Source organism: Rhea americana, unplaced genomic scaffold, assembly GCF_003343005.1.
Source record: "Rhea americana isolate MKP2758 unplaced genomic scaffold, rheAme1 scaffold_75, whole genome shotgun sequence".
Lineage (NCBI taxonomy): Eukaryota > Metazoa > Chordata > Aves > Rheiformes > Rheidae > Rhea > Rhea americana.
This window is the reverse complement of record NW_028186923.1, coordinates 3,039,877-3,060,268: the sequence shown is the minus strand read 5'-3', so window position 1 is coordinate 3,060,268 and position 20,392 is coordinate 3,039,877. Positions and strand designations below refer to the sequence as shown.

At 40.9% G+C, this 20,392-nt stretch overlaps 1 protein-coding gene across 3 annotated transcripts in view; it reads right to left on the bottom strand.

The window, feature by feature from the left end:
* Positions 1-1,135: 1,135 nt before the first annotated feature.
* PIAS2 (protein inhibitor of activated STAT 2) overlaps positions 1,136-20,392 on the bottom strand; it is a 31,927-nt gene continuing 12,670 nt past the window's right edge. For 2 of the 3 annotated variants that reach the window (XM_085322188.1, XM_085322189.1), the window contains 12 exons: positions 18,669-18,753; positions 17,948-17,998; positions 17,736-17,826; positions 14,744-14,878; positions 11,942-12,047; positions 11,259-11,332; positions 10,178-10,338; positions 9,441-9,574; positions 8,767-8,938; positions 6,393-6,532; positions 4,565-4,602; positions 1,136-3,129 (listed from right to left, as the gene is read on the bottom strand). In XM_085322188.1, coding sequence (XP_085178314.1) covers positions 2,947-3,129; positions 4,565-4,602; positions 6,393-6,532; positions 8,767-8,938; positions 9,441-9,574; positions 10,178-10,338; positions 11,259-11,332; positions 11,942-12,047; positions 14,744-14,878; positions 17,736-17,826; positions 17,948-17,998; positions 18,669-18,753 — 1,370 coding nt within the window. In that variant the 3' untranslated portion in view covers positions 1,136-2,946. The remainder of the gene's footprint in view (positions 3,130-4,564; positions 4,603-6,392; positions 6,533-8,766; positions 8,939-9,440; positions 9,575-10,177; positions 10,339-11,258; positions 11,333-11,941; positions 12,048-14,743; positions 14,879-17,735; positions 17,827-17,947; positions 17,999-18,668; positions 18,754-20,392) is intronic. The other variant, XM_085322190.1, reaches the window with a different exon arrangement.

Below are 20,392 nucleotides of genomic sequence, written 5' to 3'. Positions count from 1 at the left end.
CTCCTAGGATTGGTGRCATATCACTGGGCAGCAAAATTCTGTACAGGTGCTTCACAGTTACTTCACACAATTTTGTCTGATGTGGAAGTACGAACAGCTCATAAGTCCTCAGATATATGGGTACAGCCTTTTCATGACTAGTATTTTAGCAGCTAATTGTCTTAACCTCACTTTCAGAAACTGCAGAAAAAGAGGCAGCAAATGCATGGGTGGGGAAAAAAGAGCCATCTCTTAACAGCACATGTTTCTTTGCATGTTGGTTAGCCRTGTAGGTAAGACAGAACTCCTACCTAAGCTTTCCTTCTGCAGTTGGTATGAAAGTATCTTTGACCTCTTACACACTCAGAGCGCTAACCCCATACTTCCGTAGTGGAAATGAAAATGTAAGAAAGAAGTTTAACCTTTTCAAGATTTTCTCTTGCTAGAAACTCTTAGTTAGACATTCTGGTGCATTTTGGCTGCAGCATGTAACATTGCATTAGGGAAAAAGTAAAGTATTAATTCATCTAGATACAATGTWGGGAGCTCAGCTGGAATGACAGAGGCCTTGATTAAATTCTGACTCCACCTACCATTGCTCAAGTTCTTGGTTATCTTCTGGAAGAAGGCTTAGCAAATGGGTGACACAGCTGCATGGCAGTACTCAAAGCATTTGATGCACATCAACAAAATCAAGTGGATTACATAAGACTAATAAATACTTCCTATGTGTACCTTGGTATAGTAGTAGAATTACACTGTTTACACTGATACTTACTACATGCTGCTGCCTATGGAAAAAATCTAGCTGTCTCCCAAAAGGAAGTCCCCTCAAGACCCCTAAGTCTGCTTCTGCCACTGCTGTAAGGTACAAGAATGAAGGCAGCTGCTGAAGTCATGCCTGYGATGGCTGGGTGCCCATACTTTAAGCTTGATAAGTAACCAGGAGCATGGCACAGTAGTTAACTTGCTKCTTATAAAATATGGTTGAAATCTTACTACCAGGACTGTTTTACTTTTTCAGGACAAGTGCTTTAAAAAAATAATAAAACTTTTCTGACTTACATGTGAGACCGTTCCATCCCTTCAGGCAATTTAGCAATTGCCTGTGTCAGATTCTGATTAGTGGTACAAACAGCATCTTCAGTAACAGATACCAGTTTTAAACACTTTATTTAGAATGGCTTTTGAACCTCTCAGCACTCTTACTATTCAGGTAACTGTACAGTTGTGATGCAGAAAGCACTGATCAGCTGCAGGCCCTTAGGCAGAAAAACTCATGAGTAGCATGGCTTTATTAAGAATAAATCATGCTGAAAAAACCCTGATCATTTTAACAGGTAGAAAAAAGTAATAGAGGAGGAAAGGAGAACAAAGGGTAGGTGCAGTAATAAGACCAACGTGAATTGAAGACAAGCACTGAGGAACAGAAATGCAGCATTCAGGATGGGAGTACAGGGCAGACAACATACAGTACATCCTGCTTCAATATTTCTTCTCCATGTATTTAGTTCAAATACTGTAACAGAAGACAAAAAGCACCAAATATCTCAGACTAAAGAACTAAAGAAAAGGAACAGAAGATTGGAGAAAACTGAAAGGTGGTAACTAGGGAAAAGAATAATTTGAAATACAGTTACTYAACAGAAACACAACACTTGGAAAAGTTGCTGTGTCAACATATATAGACAAACTGTTACTCCAGCTCTGTGCAAGTGATTTGATTTTCCTGGTCTGACCTCTTGCACATATGGCACTGAGGAGGTTATCCCTAGAAGTGTGCGCATGCATGTGTGGGGAAACACTGCATACACAGAACAAAGCAGCAGAGTCGGTSTGACTAGAAAAGCCACGATTAGATGGCTGTGTAATACAGAACAGTGTGTTGCAAAACCCTAAACATGTAGTTCTAGTTAGGTGAGAAGAGCATGCACCTACAGCAGTTGTCTTCCAAAAAGACAAGTCCCCACTACAACAAGTCCAACTGCAGTATTCCCAAACAGGACACTGCAGCTACTGAAGTGATGGAAGCCATGGGCAAAGCACCCTAGAAAACAATTCTGCACTGGACAGAGTATGAGAGAGAGGGAGACTTTGTTTCCTTACAGCTGCCCTACAGAGCATGCACTTCCGTTTATCATCAAATGTAGGCTGGCACTTACAGCAAGGACAACAAAAATTCTATAATCCAAGCAGTTCTTATCACCTCTGAAAAGYTGTCAGGTGAGAAAGTCAACTAGAGCTCAGTGGTGCAGAGACAGGGTATGGAGGGTTTTTTTTTTTTTNGAAGCATCATAGTTCTGGAGTGACAGTACACACTTTGTATAATGCAGGGTTTGCATAGATAGGTTGTCCCCTTCCCAGCCCCAAGAACATTAAGAGGAAGAATCAGTTTAGGATTTTGGTGCCTTTGTGAACATGAAATCAGGAAGAAAGCCAACACCTTTACAGAGGCTTCCCATACCTTCCAGGTCAGGAGGGAACAAGAAAAGTATAAAACACATGGCTATTTCAGAAAGCTTCATTGTCTTAAATGAAGTTTATTACAGGCCCCCACTGAAAGTATTAAAGATTCACCAACGCATACACTTATGCACCTCTGTCCAGGCTGTTCTAGAGTAGTTAAGTGCCTTATCTTAATTTTTAAAAAAGTGGTTTTTTACATTATTGCTGTTCTGACAACAAAATTAAAAACCATTTTTGGACTCCATCCAGCAACAAAAACATCAGTTTTCCCAGAACAAGCCAAAAGGGTAAAAACAGGTTCTGAAAGGGCCTCTTCTCTACCAGCTACTTAATGAGCAAGAAAAAAAATTCTAATCACTTTTGTTCTTAGTGTAAATGAATTTACTCCACTTTCCAGAAGGCAAATCTTTTCAATAAATATTGGAATAACTTCCAAGACATTGCAGTTCGAGACACAAGCAGCTGTGCTATTTCTCCTGGAGTCCCATGCTGCCGCTTGTTTCAGTCCAGTGAGATGATGTCGGGAGCGCTGCCTCCGCTGCTGGTTATAACTCCAGTCTCGCTCCTGCTCGAGGAGCTAACGTGAGTGCTGCTCTCGTGGTGACTGGTTGATGTGATGATGCTGCCAGGCGTGCTGCTTGTTAAGGTTGAGGTGAGACTATCCAAAAACATAGGAGGACAGTACTGCTTGAAACAAACAATGAAGAATGAAGAGACTAACTGCACAAGGGAAATGTATGCTCTGAAGATACATCTTCCCTACAACAAGCACAAAACAAGTTACTAGCAGAATGTCATTAAAACATGCATGGTATGAACCAGAGTTCCGCAAACTAGCAAGGAAGCAAGCAGAGATGGTAGTTGCAACCCTTCTTGCTTATCTTCCCCATTTTCTAGTAAGTGGTTAGCTTCAGCATTTACTGGCACATAAGGAAATACCATCATGACCACAATTAATAAAAGCATTTGTGGACTGTTCACACTCCTCATTGTTGTAGGGCACAATTATGTATTTCAGGCTCCTTTCATCCTGAAAGGTAACAGAATACTCTTTGCTAGTTCAGAGATCAGAGTAACTTCCTCCTCTGAAATGCCAGCAGCTGTACTAGTCACCACTTTCACAGCATGCGTCACTGCCAGCAACATTGCATGCAGACCTCTAAACACTTAAACAAATGAACTGCAAGTCTGATTAAGTTTTTTGTTTTTTTTTTGTTTTTTGTTTTTTTTTTTTTAAGTAATTTAAATTTCCCCAGATGGAAGACAAGCCTTTTCAAAGTAAAGCTGAACACCACAAGTATTCAGAAACTGAAAGGTTGCCAAGCATACAGAGGAAGTGACTATTATTTAAAGACTCCCCTCCCCCCCCCATAGTTAAATAAATCTTAATTTCTCTTACTGTGGGGATTCCAACTGTAGAATACATATGTTTGGAATCCTGTATGTTTGGAACAGAGCCTGAACTGTTCGAACTGTCCAGTAAGGACATGTTGTAGCACTGCATGACCTTCTGATGTCTCTCTATGAATAGATTTCTGGTATTCCCCCTTGGACAGCTACAGTGAAGTCCCATTACTCCTGTTTTCTAGTGATAGACCCAGAGAGGAAATACAAGGTCAGCTTTGGATCCTGTCGTCTTCGTTATGGAGCTGATATTTCCCTTTCATTAAGGCCTCTCTCCGTGAGAATCTAGTTACAGTAAGAGTCATTTTYCCTAACTTTGTAATTTAAAGTTTGTGTTTCCAGGACAGGAGAGGCACCAATTAGTTACTTTTGACTTAGGAAATTTCCATATAATCCAAAGCCTGGCCTTCAGATGCACAAYAGAAGAGCACAAAGGTCATGATGGTTGTATCCAAGTCAGTGCTATGCAAGTATTTGCTTTAGTTCTTGTGCCTGGATTTATTATCGTGAATATGAAGTATATCTTCCCTGAATTCATCCTTACTCTATTACCAACTGTATTTGCAGAAATGTATGATGTTCTGCTCTGTGGTTAAGTCAAACCAAGTAGATTGCAAACGTGATATGGATAGTGATGGCATCCTGACAGTTACTTAAGACAGCACATTGTGAAAAACATTTAAAAATTAAGCCCCACTGCAGTTCAGAAACATACCTGTGAATCAACTGGGATTAATGAAAGAAAATCCAGACCTAGAGGGAAAAAAAGATAATTGATGCATTTTTTTTTCTATTCATTTAATGGTGATAAAATTTTAAGGAACTTTGTTGTTGTAGAATAAATTTTGCAATTGTTATAGTTTCCAAATGAAGTATATCACTGTCACACCACTCTCAAGGACTACTTCAGGCAGCAGCAAAAGAGTTATCTAGTACAAGTGGCTCTTTTTAAGAATGAAAATGACATAATGATGTATTATTCACAGGATATTGCAGGGTGGTTCAATATGGTTGCTTAGATGGAGGTTGCCAGTTGGAGCTGTTGGTTCATAATGCAAGTTTCACTGCATATTGTACCTGACTTGGCCAAACTGGGACATGAAGAGTGTCATCACATTAAAGATGCTGGAATGAAGTAAAGTCACAACATGCACAAGTCCAAAAACAAGCAGCAGGTCTCTTCCTCCACCCATGGGCAGCCAATAAGGAAACATTTCTAATATCATCCCCGTTTTGTGTCTAGACAAATAAAAGGAATGAAGAAGAGGAAACTACAAGTAGTTCAAGGTATATCCTCCGAGAGCAGTGACAGCTAGTGTCCATATTATACACCATTAACGTGTAAGCATTTAGGGCATGATGTTTAAAAATATGAAGATAATGAGAAATCATAGCCTTTGCTTTGTTTCTAAATCTTGGCCTTGTTTGCCATGTCAACAGGAAAGCGATAAACCTACTCCCTCCCTCTCCCCTCACTGTCAAATCTGTTCTGGACAGCAGCATATCTCCTCCTCCGTAAGAGGAAATTTTTAAGGGATATTTAAACTCAGCTGTTTTTACACAATTCACAGCTCCTTCTATGACATTCTAGGACTTCAGATAATGGAGATGAGCAAAATGGTTCTAAATTTCATTTGCTTCAGGTTACTCTGCTGTCCAATTTGGGAAGACAATGGGTTTCTTGACAAGGAAGAAGTGGAGGGAGGGAGCAGAAATAGAAATAAAGAGGGCAGAGAAATGAAGGGAATGATACCCATCTCATAGCCAAACTGATGCTGAAAAATGAGAAGAGAGGCCAGAAGTGTTGCTGAGGAGAAATGGAGACAGGCAATAGAACAGGGCAAGGGAACTACACGAGGTCCAGTCTGATGCCTGTTGCTAAAGTCACCATTTCCTAGGCTCTGGGCTCATTAAAGCTCGTGGAAAACCCCAGAGTCCCTATCTACAATGTTCTTTTGAAGGAGCCAGGGTAGAAAATAATCAGTATCCCCACCTTTTGTCTGATATTTAGCAGCAGTGTTGAAGAATACATCATAGGCATTTAGGGTATGTCTAGGTAAAGAAAGTCAATAGAGGTCAGCTTACATATTGTAGCTCACCTTAAGCTTTTTCATACAGTCTAGACAGAGTCCACCAATAGAATCAGCTAGCAGAATTTCTCTCTATCTAGGGTCTGGATGAGTTAGTGCCAGTTCTATAACAAAAATAAGGAACTACTCTCCCTCAAGTTTATGACATATAACAATCAGATGTTCATAAAAAGTCTTAACTGACTACAGCAGAAAGCATTTCTGGCCGCCATAACCAAAATGCCGATTTGAGGGTATAGCCCAGAAGCAGTGTTTTTGACACCAGAGTTTTGAAGAGCAATCTGAGACTGAAAAGAGCTGGATAACTTGTCTTTACTAGATTTATCTAGACATTGCTTTAGTCTAGTACTTGTTACATTCGTGTTCCGTTAAAAGAGTTAATTCTTCAATTTTTACCCACCCCACAAACTAATAAGGCTGTGGGAATATGCATTAAAAATAGTCACCACCTACCTGGCAAGTCCGATGAAATACTGGATATTGGTGGATGATGGAATGGTACTGGGTAGTCTGTTAATGAAGGAGGAATAGCAGCAGCATCAACCGTTGTCACACTGGGCACTCTTACAGTAGATGGCTGATACATGAGAACCCTGTTTCAAACAGCATGGGAAATTACAAACAACCTGGCCGTTAGTTACAGAAGAGAAATTATGCACCACTGTGCACTCTCATTCACAAAGTCACTATATTACAACACAACTATAGTGTGGCTACTCACTACACAGTACTCCACTCTAATTTCCTCTTTGATAACAGTCTTCATTATAACATGACCGTATCTTGGCTCTCAACAGCAGCTGTGACATAAGAGCAAGTTGGCATTAAAACAAAGTACAGTGCTGGAGTCATCTATAACACTACCATCCAGGAACAGAAGTGGTATTTGTAGAGTACCCTGGGAGGGATGGGCTGTTAGCCAGAGCCAGGACGAGGGCACTCGTTTAAAGTTCTCCACTGTTCCTCAGTGCTAACCTGTCACACCAAGGAGGCAACTGACCATTACTCAGCCCCTGGAGCACAGATTACCAAAATTAAGTATCAAACTTGTTGCTACTTAAACTCCAAACTCAGGCTGAAGGTCAGCTTTCTAAGAGCACACYGGAATGCCAGTCAAACCCTTCTGTTTCCCTACCTTGACTGATGTTTAGTAGCACTGTTGAAGAATACATCCTAGGCATTCAGGCACCCAGCCATTTACATAAGTCTTTCATCAATTCCCAACTCAGGTGAAAACCACCCAAGCGGTCCTGCTCCCAGATGTCTAGTGTCCCTCCCTTCAGCCCACCCTTCAGCCCACCAGCAGTGAGTTTTATCACATCTTTCTTCCCAGACTGCTGCACTGATGCATTTGGCTACTTCTAATTTCAAAACCTGCATTTTGGACCATCCTTTCCCAAGCARTTCGGTCTATGTAGCTTCTGCCTACAGGAAGACACCCCACAATTTTGCAAAGCCTAGTATTCAGGCAAGATTGTTTACAGGAGATGAGCTGTTCACCAAAAGCCTGTCTTAGGCTTACATTTGAAGAAGAAAAACAAGCCATGTTCACACTCAAACAGTAAGAAAAGGATACATCAGTAACAGCTACACAAGAAAACTCAGTTCTTCTACAATTATAGTTGCATATAGCCATCTCTCACAAACACAGGAGCAGGATTATGGAAGTCAGTTCTGGTGCCTTCTGAAACTTCAGTAACAGATGCATTTGTAGCTATTTTGTTTTATAAAAAAGAGAAAGTCTCTTGCAGAAGGACTTCTCCACAGTCCTCACAACAAGCAACAGCACCTCAGGTATCACTGCTGAAAATTGTTGAAGACCACCAACTATTTGCTTGCCAAAGACCATACATTCCTGTGGACTACAGATGCAGCGTACCTGCTCACCACTTCAACAGGTGGCAGAACGGAAGGTTTGTTATTTTCGTAAAGAGACACAAGCCACTATGCTGACAGACAGACASACATCTCACACATGCAAGCAGGACTAACCAGCAAGCCATTACTAATCACTGACACCTGGAATCCCTTGTGGATCTATGACTGCTAGCAAGCCYAACAAGCCCTCTTCTCTCCTTGCTGTGTTGGCTGCGCACCCGGCAAGCTCTCTTACCCCTGTGGGGTAACAGCAACAACTTTACGGGAAGCCACAAGCAGCAACTAGCCACGTTGCACGGAACTGGGACAGAGGAAGGCACAACAGTAAAGCTAGTCAGCCCTAGAGGAGTCAGAGTCCTGGAGTCAGACTCGACTACAAAGATGAAGTTGCTCACAGAGGACTTGGAAAGTGGTACAGAACTGACCAATAACCACAGCCAAGACACTCCAGTGTTTACAGGAAGATGAAGAAAAACTCATGTTTTGATTCAAAACAGCAGCATGCCTCCCTTCCAAGACTGACAAGATGGATGCAACATGCAGCACAGCCTAGTTCCTGGCAGCCAGAGCAGATGACAAAGGCTATTACAGACTGTGGAAAAGCCTTTAAGACATTAACTTAGCAAGAATGTGTAAGGCTTCTGCACTAGGGATAATCAGCTTTCCTCAAGAGAATACTGTCTATCAACTTAATCTGTTTCCTTTTCTAGGGAAAACATTCCTGCAAACACAGCAACAGCGCAAGCCTTTTGAGAGATGTAAAACTATTTAATAATGTTTTGCCTGTACAAAGGTACTGTATCAATACAACCTTCTGCACAGAGAGGCCTAAAAATTCTCCTCYGTAAATGTGAACCTGGATCCCAAAGAGAGACTGCAAGTCCATTGGTATACACATCAGTTTATCTGAGACATTACAGAATAACAACTAACTTTAAAATTGACAAACCCTTTGGTTGGGCTTCCTTGTGTTTCAGACATAAATATGCACTTCCTTTTGGCAGGAGGATCTTCCTCTTCATCAGAGGAGCTTTCTATTGTCAAGTCAATAACGTCAACTTTCTTCTTGCTTACTTCATTGGCCACTGTCACAGCACATGGCTTGCTAACAACACTGGAACCTAAGAAGAAAGTAAAATGTTATTATTGCTTAAAGGCTGTTGACAGCAACAGTTTCAATTCACAACAGAATCAATCTCTTAAAACCCATTTTAGCTAATCTTCCTGGCCACTACAGAGGATGTCAGGGTCCAGAAACAGTTTTACTAGCAGCAGTGTCATGTTAAGAGCAGTAAGCACAAGCTTTAATTTTCACTCATCAATTTAAGGACCTTAAAAAAAAACTTTTTAAAAAATAATTTTTTTTWAAATTTAAAAAGTTTTAAATGTTTTAGAATTTTTAAAAAGCAAACGTTATAAAAAAACCAAAAACCACACACACAAGCACACTTTTAAACATAGGACCCCCCCTTTTTAGTTTAAATGAAAGGGTGAGAATTGTTAACACACACACACACACACACTCTGCAAAGTGTTATCCATACACATTATCCTAGCTTCAATGAAGTCTCCAAGACATCAAGCTTTTTTGTGGGTTTGCAACCAGTACCCAGATGCACATACTTTCTATCTTGGTGCACTGTGGACTTGAGACTTTCACAGCTTCTTTCTTAGGCCTCATAGGACACCATGAACCATCTTCTTGGAATTTAATTTCATCTACATCTGAACATTCATTTAGGATTTCCATAAAGAGTCTGAAAAATAAAAGTTAAGTTGCTTTGATTTTGATTCCAGTCTTCTGCTAAGTGAAAAACAAACAGCTGAAAAGCTGATTACAAGGAACTTTGAACCACAGCATTTACTCTCCTCCTAGTTCCCCCTACCTGAAGGGCTCCAATTACAGTCTTTGCAGAAGTCCATGGGCATAAATCTAAACATCACAATCTACCCATATTCAGCTCAAACATTATTGCAATTCATAGACTTCTGTACACAAGCAGAAGTCATCAGCTGTTAAATCAAGTTTGACATGGTTTGAGTTAAAACTTAAGTCCAAAGGCTTAATAGTAATAGGTTTGTGTAAAGGGGATACTATCTCATCCCTAGATGTCATATTTAGATTTGTCCAAAGGAGACAGGTTGTATGTCAAAAGCTTAATGATGCACTTAGGACATGAGTTTACCTACTTTGTTACACAGYAACTAAAGGATTCTAATGGTTCCTTCCAGCCTAACATATTTTGAGGAAGAAAATAGTTAGAAATTGCTAAATCTCAAGTCTCAACAGTAACTATCAAGTACACCGTGGAAAAAAATTCACAAAAGTAATTCTGTAATCAGCAGACCCAGTCTCTTACCCATCTAATATTAGGCTCTCATAAGCTGCCTTTTTGTCACAGACGGGACAAATCCAGGTAGGCTTCTTTTCATTCATTTGAAGATAAAGAGCAGCATCAAAACATTGCAGGTGTGTRCAAGTAACAGCCCGGCACGGGATTGTCAGTCTCATCTTCCCCAGCTGCAGAAGATGTATTAAAAGAGCATCAAAACAGCAGAAAGCTAAGTAGGCCCTGGTGGCTAAGCAATGAAGCCAGATGCCCTCGGGGAGGTTAAGTCTCATCTCACCACTGAGGTGCCCAGCGTACAGGTCTATGCCTGCCCACCCACCCTACCGAARCACACAGGGCACTCTGAGGAACAATTAAAGCAGCCCTCAAAGTTTTTACTAAGGAGTCAAGATCCACCAGCAACATTTCAAAGCAGACTGCCGCAGCCTGCACTAGTATGGTATTCATATTATTTCTAGGATTTTATTTTTGCTACTAAGCTACAGCAGCACCCACTTTATCATTTCCTTTTAGCCAAATWTTTTAAAGTTTTTTTTGTGAGCTCCAGTTAAATTTTGACAGACTGGCATTGCAACTATTTTAAACACATGACATAACAGACCAGTCACAACAGACCAGTCACAAATGTAAAACCAGTTTCTACCTGGGAAGAGAAATCAAGGCAGCCTTTCCTTGTTGCAAGTTGATCAGTTTAATTTCCTTTACAATAGTTGGTAGTATAAAAGATCTAAATTTTATTTCTCACTGTGCCCTTCAATTAATCCATTACCCTATCCAGATAGTCTCAGTGCCTCAGTACTGCCCAATTACTGTTTTTTTTTTAAAAAAATCTCAGTACACATGTACATAGCAACTTGATTCTGACTGCACTGAAGTTGAGGCATTCATAGTTCTAAATCACAGTTGGTTGAATGCTGCTACAATCAGGTGCTTGTACATGCACCCTTCTCCCCCATATTTTATATTTAAGAAGCAGTATATAAACAAAACCCATTTAACAGTTAGAAAAGCAGGGCCTTTTGAAGTCAGCCCAGTTCTAAACTGAAGATGGAAACATAGATCTGTATACTAAATTTCCAGCCTTACTTACAGGACACATCAGAGATACTCGCAGACTGGTTGTGGCAATCTCACTATCAGGATCTGCAGTTAGTTTTTCTTTAACTGTTAAAATAAATTAAGAAGTTACACACAATCTCCATTATTTAAAATGCTATTTTTGATTCCCCAGTATACAAATGTTTCCATCTACCTAAAAAATTAAGCATCTAAGAAACTTGTTCATAGCAAATACCAAGTTAACAGTAAYTTCACTATTTCCAGGCAACCACCAAACATGGCATGTCATAAGAGTATTTTGATGCATGGCAAATACAGTAAGAGCCATGGTTGGTAGAGCAGACTCATCCATACATACAAGGAGATAAATAAAAGGGTAGTGGTACAAAGACAGGAATAACAGCATCATATGCAAGTGAAGATAATACGGATATTTAGGACATCTTTTGCTGTGCCCTCCACAGCAAATGGTGTCCCGGCGTTCCTGTGAGAACACCTCAGCGTAGCCTCTAGGTGTAGGTCCCTGCAGTAGTAGGCACAGTGAATCAGTGCGAAACAGCTCAGCAACAGCAAGGGAACCTCTGATCTGCTCTGGGCAGGGGCTTTTCTCCTCCCTCCCATCCCCAAACTGCTGCAAGTCTGCTGAATATTGCTAGTTCTGAAGAGCTACACCTGTCCTCAATAAACATAGATAGGAAAATTGATTTGACTTACTTAGTGCTCTGGAATGATCAGGGTTTCTGATACCTTTCATTTTTAACCTCTGCAAAAGCATAGCTGAAGTAAGCTGACGAACGAGATACACAGACATGGAGTAATTCTACAAAAAAAAAAAAAAAAAAAAGATGAAAAGTTACTTAATAGAGTACTTCCAACTACAGCAACAGCTCAATATTTACAAGAGTCCTAGCATACAGTAAAAACAAACCTGCGCCAGTTTTCCTGCTTGCTAGCTGTATTGGAATAGTATTACCAGGTGACCTCATTACTGTGAAAGTCCAACATTCTGCCAGAATCATTCTGCTAACCAAGTCCAATTATTGTCTTGCTCCAGTTGTGATCTAACTGAGAAACAATTTGAGCTTTTCAACACACTCTAACATCTAGGTACCACCCAAAAATTTAAGCACACGAACAGCTACCACCATGCTGCTCCTTAGCCACTGTAGGAAAAGCAGCTCTTACTTAGATCAGCAAATACAGTTACTAATGCACACATGAAACCATTCTGTAGGAAAAGGGGAGGGTTGTTTTATTTTAAAAGGAGGGTCATATCTTGCACTATTTATTGCCTAGAGAATTAAGTCTAGACTCAAGCCTGACCAACTCTGCTGGATTTATGCCTCCTTTGCTCAGCAGCTTTGCTCGATCATTCAAGTGTTGCCACCAGCACAGTCCTGACTTGCCCAACCAGCTGCGAGCGGCCTCTCAGGCAAGCAGGACCACTGCCACAGCAGCCTACACGGATCTGCTGCTGAATGCTCACTGCTCAGTTGTATCAAAGCACTTCATTTTACAGACACACCTAGAAASCAGTCAAATACATGGCAAGAGCCCTGCACCGGGGAGCCTGGGGACRCTCCGCACTATCCCCGCTTAATGGCTTCATTTAAACGAAGAGTCAAGGTTTGCTACGTGTGCTCTCTGAGTAAGAGTGGGGCATCAACTCTGAACCACAGAACTCCCTTTTCAGGGCAAGGAGAAATGATGGGACCACCACCAACTTATTTGCTTGCACRGGAATGTATTTTGGCAGATGCAGGAGAGAGCGAGCATGAGGACAGCAGGAAAAAGCTAAGACCACACACACCACCATGGTTGTTTCAAGGCTCTCGTGCCTTATGATTGGCAGGCAATCACTTAGATCTCTACCCCTCCTCTGTTTTAGAGGAGCTTGACTGTCAACACTGCCCTTCATTCCCTTTTTGAACTTTCTCAGTTTTTTAAAGCTTGTTTGTTCATATGTATATATACATACATGACACATAGATCTCATAATAAGTTCATGCTGCGGTCTTACTTTGAAACATATGCCCAGTTCATATAGCTTTCCTTTCACTTTAAAAGTCAAAAGCTCTTTTGATAATTGAGTCCAGAAAGACTGATAAAAGTAGCCAGACTGAAGAATGCCTAATCCACTATTTAGTAACAGCTGCAAAGAACTACTTAAACCTAACCAAAAAAAGAAGAAAGAAAGAAAGAAAAGCAGCAGCAGCCACCACACCTCCCTGCCTTCTCTCCTTATTAAACCATGAGGGAGGAGCATCTAAGCAGTCRTTCAGCCATTCTAAAGACCAATTCCATTTAAACTCTGATTATCAATTTTACATTTCGAAAAGCAATTCATCTACAGGCCCCAGAAAGCAATGGGTATCCCGTTTCGGTCACTACCCCCCTCCCCACCTCYTGCCACCTRAACTCTAGCATGCACTTCACCCACTGCAGCTTTCCATGAAGGTTAAAATTGCATTATAAACATGCTTTCGTCTTCTTTTTCCCCTCAGCTCTCCATTTTCCCCCCTCATCTGCACTTGAGGAGCTGGCTCTTCCTTTCAAGTCATCCAACACCTCAGAGGAATGTACTCAGTTGGCAACATAGGATATCTGAGCAACACGTTCTTTATTACAAACACTAGCATAAGCACAAGTCTGACCAAGTATGTCCAAGGTCCACCAAGTCCTGGGCCAGCTGACACTAGCAGCCTGATACCTGCCCAATAAATCCTCCCAGCAACCTGTCATTTAAGAGCTTTGAGCTGAAGGTTCCACTTGGGTTTGGTTCATTTGCAAGTGTAGTTTTAATCAATTCAGGTTATTTTTGTCAGGGGGTGTGGGGGGGGAGGATTTCAAAAGAATGAAGATGGAAATATCTATTAACCAGTTCTTCATAGGAAGTTAAATTTGGTTTTGTAAAATCACTCACTGTCATTTGATTAGAAAATAGGAAATTCAAAAATAAGTGTATACAGCCATACTCCCACAGCCTTGGCACATCTGGTCCTTTTTTAAAAAGTCTGCTCCAATAGATGTTGAGAAACATGCCTTTGAAGATATGGCTACATAACCTTATTTTCATATTACTACACCATCAAGATTAAAAAAAAAAAAAAAGCAAGCTTCCCTTTTTGTTACTTTGTCATGCTCAAACTGTTTGGTACCATTTATTCCCCCAAAAGATTCAAAAGATTTCAGGGTATTTAACACACACAATTCATGTTCATACATTTCAGGCAATCCCCAATGGCAAACCTACTTATAAAGCTTTTACACTTAAAAGGAACCTAAGAACCCATATTCCCCTTCCATGTGAATACTGCAGGGAAGTTTTACATATGAACTGTAAATTATCACGCTTCTAGAGCTTACTTTATTTCCTGGAATTCATAATGACTTCATACACTTATTAACAAACACTTATTGGCATATGCATTGCCAGCAACATCAGGAAGTGGGGAGAAAGGGAATACCAGGTGAGGTTATTTAGTCTACTGTCCACATTCACAGAATACAGTTTACCTTTCCAATTTCAGAAGCCCAGGAAATGGAAATCTGGTTTGGCACTGCAGATGACAACCTAACTAGAGATGTTATGTTCAAGGGGCGTCCAGGCCTCTTCTGTTCAATTCCATTTTTTGGCGGTGGAGCATATCCCTGTGGGAAGAAAGGGCAGTGAAAGCGTTACCAACTCTCCTCGCTGTACTCCGGAACCTGCTGAAACTGAGACTTGCTGGCTTTAGGCAGAGTTGTGGAAAACAAGTAAGCCTAGAGGTTCTCTAGACTGGATACTGAAAGTCAGTATTTAGTTCAGTCTTTGACAGTCCAAAACAATAACAAACCACAATTTCACAGCATTTGGGGTTCTAAAAGTAATTCTACAGAAATGCTGAAACAATGGAAAAGAACACAGTTTTGGTACAAGTGAATATACCATAAGAGCAAAAAGCAATGTTGATGTTTTGTCCTCCCTCCACCCCACACCCCTCAAAGATCAGAAGCCCACAAGGACAACCTTCACGATAGGCAATGCAGCAAGTCATGAAGGGTTAAATTCAGTGATATATGTAAGAGATACAACACAATCTCATACCAAGAGCTACGCATCTTATTTAGATACAGTCACTATTTGAATTTTGGAGCCCAAGTGCTAATTTAAAATAAAAGATGCCACTGTAAGGCTTTTGCTTTGCCTTTGCATCAACTATAGCTAGCACCATCTGCAACAAACCATCACCTGCRCTCTGGCCAGCTCCCTGAAGATGAGCTGCACTTCAAGTATCAGCTGTATTTAAGAGAAGAGTAATAGGKTTTTTTTGTTTGTTTTTTGCTGTTGACAGAAGCAAAATAAACCAGGTATTATTTGCACAGCYTTTTCTAGGCTTTGTTGAAGAATTTCACACTCAGGACAGGTTCTCCCTGCAGTCTTGTTCCCTCTGTATGTTTACAACCTGATTCAGAAGCCATCTGGCGCCCCTTCTGCTTCCGGGCAAGCCTACACCCTCACATATCATGAGCAGAAAGTACTTGTGCTACGTAGAAAGCACCTGGCRTAACTGCAGCTTATTCATCTTGTCCTGTGTCTGTCATTACAAGAACAAGCCACTCCAACAGGAACTTGGAGATAAATTCTATTGTAAGTTCAAACAAAGTCTGAAGTCCCCTCTTGCAGGTTTGCTAATCAGAGATGGATGATGAAGAGCCACTGTCAAATCTTTTGTTTTCAAAGCAGAGATTTTTATCGTTTTAACCACAACATACTGTTCTTTTCCCTACACCTCTTACCAACAGACTTAGCTCTGTGCATTGAGAGGAAAAAAACCATTTTCTTCTATAAAAAAAAAAAATTATCTCTTATCAGAAGGATGTCAACAAGAGATTAGAACCCTATGCCTGGCACAGGAGTACTACAGACTGCCAGATTTCGTTTAGTTKAAGACAGTGCTGTTCTATGACAGAAACTCTCCTAGAAAAGGTATTTTTAAAAACAGGTATACATGCATATCATTTTACCCAGAGAATAAAACCCACATATTCATAACCTAACACTTCAAAAAAGAATTACTGAAAAAGAAGTCAAGTCAGAAAATAAAAATCAGAAGTAACAGACAATCACTGATGTATGTTATTTCATCAGCAACTCTTGCACAGGGCACATAGGATGTGTTACCAYGTCCGTCTAACAATACATAAATAAAAACAATTTGGAAGACCACTGTTCTGGTAGAGTCAATTTGAGATCTTTGACTTCTGCGGGAACCTGCTCAGGAACTTCTTGCAGATTGCTTTTCTTTGGAGTGGCCAGCACAGGACACATACCACGCCACCTTTTTCAATAGTAGGTCAGACATCTCAGCGTGAAACTAATTTKGTCTTCCAGTTTTTAACACTTTGTTGTTTCAACTGATTTCAAAGTCTAGGTATGYTGATAACCTAGAGGTTTCACTGAACTGTTAGCTCTGAGAAGGGTACTTAGGAATATCTTCACATAGCACCAGGTGAGTATTTCTGAAGTTGCCTGCTACTTTCCTCTTTTGAAGTACTGTGCCGACTCCAAAGGCAAGAAGCCACACTAGGTCAGAAAATACAGGTTTTCCTCTGGATCTTTTGTCTGGCCAAAAGTGGTGGACAGCAACTGCTGAAGAATTCTTCTAAAAACAGTTCTCGCCCCAGATGACAAGTGACATAGCTGCTAGCAGGAATCTTTCCGTACGTGCTTTATCACAGAAWACGGAGGCAGCAGATGTATGAGGACTGCTGACAATCTCATGTTTGAAAGAATGAATGATCTGCCATTTCTTTAATCAGACATGACAGCTGCAGCAATTTATGGAATATAAATACCAATCGTTTTTGCTGCAGTGGGCTGGGCCTTCAACTATCATGGTTCCCTTTAATGAGCTTATCTGGAGCAACACAGCATCTTTGCAATATTCAGGAGAGTATTCTCATACAAACTAGACCAGTCACAGCAAGAGGTTCTTTACTCTTGGTCTTTAGACTGAGGTTACTTCACTCCCAAGAGAGAAAAAAAAGTTTCCTTAATTTTTCCACTCTGAATACGTCTCTAACTAGACAGATACAGGACAGCAAACAAACACGCACACTAAAGGTAAATACTATTCCTTCACAACAAGGAGGGACTCAAACCAATACAYGAACCCACATAGCCCAAATAGCAAAGGCAACTGTCAATCACATCAAATAAACTCAGTAATCAAACTCAGCTCTACAAGGAGYATCCCCCATGCAGACGCTGTTTTCTTCTGATATTGTTCTGTCCTAACTGCAACAGATCAGGTTTGTTGCATGCGGCCAAAATACAATTAAGCAACTGTAACATGATTAATGTTAGTAATGAGCAACTTGCACAGCAAATGCACAAACCATACACTTAACAGCAACAACTAGAGAATTAGCAATAGAAAGAGAGCTAACAGTTTAAGCAAGCTAACACTACACATGGAAGAAAGAAAAAGACAAAYAGTCACCAAGTGCAAACAAACAAGCTTACCGGCAACGGAAACAGCTTCCCGTTTACTTTAATACACAAACTATTAGGGTAATTATCTTCTTGAGGGCAGCTTGTCTCTGCTAGGCATAACCTATATCCCCAAAAAGAAGATGTGTCATTTTCAAGTGTCATTACATTTAAAACAGTTCACATATAACTTGACTAATGTAATCCAAACTCTTAGTATAAGAAAACACTTAGGAAGAAGATACCTTAGCTGAACTTGGACTGTGTAATCTCTCCTGCCTCCTGGCAAGAAGTCCCTGTGACAAAGAAAGGAAAAGAGAAATACCCTTTTAGACCGCAAATCTCACATTCCAGTCATACACAGAAAGAACTGGCGTGCCTGGCCCAATATCACTAAACTTCTGTTCTTCCTTCTCCTCCCCTCTTTTAATTAAGATAAAGCTATCAAGTCTTATAGGCAAYGCCTCTACTATTTTAGCTACTGCAAATTAAGCAGAACTTTAGGGTCATCATCCTCTATCAAGAGTTTATAGTCACAATAAATTATGACACTACCAGGAAGAACCAAATCCCATGAATTCTTTTGGGTCACACCATAGCTCTTATGATAACATGAATCCTGGGACAGGAGGAAAAAGCAGCCTTCCATTCTCCCAGTCAGGAAACATCCAGGGAAGAAAAGCTTACCATCCCTCCAAACAGCCATGATTATTTAAAACTGAGTAATTTTTAACTCCCTACTGGTGCAGGATTGCCCCCAACTGCACATAACTTCCATGCAGATTAGTTCCAGATGACAAGAGCCTCTTACCCCATATAACATCTGTCAGGATTACTCCTCCACACCTGAAAGCTTATGGGATGCATACATACACAAAACAAGCCATACGAAAAAAACAACAAAAAAAAAAATCTCCTGAAGCTTTGCAAAAAGTCATCTACACTAATGCCACCCTTCCCACTTACCTGGAAATACAAATTTCTCTGACCTGCTGAGGTGTTAAAGCAAAGATAAAAAACTTCTCTTGAAACCTCTGAATACTGCTCTGTACTGAAAAGGAGAGAAAGAAAAAGAGGTTTAACCATAGTGATTAAAGTCTAACACAGGATTCACAACCGAGATTTCCTGAAACAACACACACAYCGCTTACGAATATAATCAACTTCTTGTTGCACCGCCTGTAACTGTCAACAGGAAAGCAATRGTACAGATCATTCATTCAGCTATATTCAGATGGCTTAATATCACATTACACTTTGGTAATGAAGAAGCTTGGCAAGCTGCGTTGTAATCCTCAGAGGGAGGAAGGATAAGCTGAAGCTTCCCAGAGTTCTCACACATCATCATCAGAACGCAAGACACAAAATACAACACTGGATACCTTGGGGGGAGGGGGGGTTCAAACAGACAAGATGTTGACAGCTATTGAGATAGTAAGAGGAGAATGTGCATAAGAGGTTACAAACRGACAGCTGGAAATTATTTAATTCAAAACAGCTAAAGGTAACCATGCCTTTGGGGAGGAAGGGAGGGAAGGACCCCCAGTGGGGGGTCAAAGCACCTGCCCTGTGAGGAACGGCTGCGAGAGCTGGGCCTCTTCAGCCTGGGGACGAGAAGACTGAGGGGGGATCTGATCAATGTGTACAAGTACTTGTAGGGAGGATGTCAGGGGGATGGGGACAAACCCTTTTCAGTTGTCCCATGCGACAGGACAAGAGGCAATGGGCAGAAACTGAAGCACAGGAAGCTCCGCCTGAGTGTGAGGGGGAATTTCTTCCCTGTGAGAGTGACGGAGCCCTGGACCAGGCTGCCCAGAGAGGTTGTGGAGTCTCCTTCTCTGGAGATCTTCAAGGCCCGCCTGGATGCAACCCTGTCTACCATGCTGCAGGTGACCCTGCTTGTGCAGGGAGGTTGGACGAGATGATCTCCAGAGGCCCCTTCCAACTTTACTGATTCTGTGATTCCATGAAAAAGCTACACTGTCATGGTACACTTCAACATTCAGAGAAGAGAAAAACCTCTATCCGAAACACACACAGGAAGGACACAAACATGAAACAGAATCCAAGTGAAGCACACGCACCACCTTCCTCAAACAATTCAAAGGCACTACACCATGTTTGGATGCACGCACAGCACATGCAGCATTTTRTATTTCAAAATAGTACTCTAGTATGTTTTTAAAGGACCACATTTTCTCTCACTGAATTGAGGGAGAGTCAAAACAAAAATCCACATCTACACCCCCCCCTTATGTTATCGTATTAGTATAAAAATATCGATGCTGAGCCTTTTTAAAGGGCCACAGTGATGCAGACTATATTCCTAGCTCTTTGACCTACTCTGCATATTTGCTTTCTAAATCCTTAATTCTCAAACATAGAATGAACAAGTTCTGTGCTTCTCAATCCACCAAGTCTAATAACTTCAACCATCAATGATTTAAAAAATATTAAACAAAAGCAGCATCGTCTCTAAATTTGTTCACAAATTAAAGTGATTTTCAGCTATGCTCATACATTTTCAACATCAAAAGAGCACATTCCTTGTATATGCCATGAGCAGTGAGGGAGCTGGCAGATGTTATTGCCAGGCCGCTCTCCATCATCTTTGAAAGGTCCTGGAGAACAGGAGAGGTGCCTGAGGACTGGAAGAAAGCCAGTGTCACTCCAGTCTTCAAAAAGGGCAA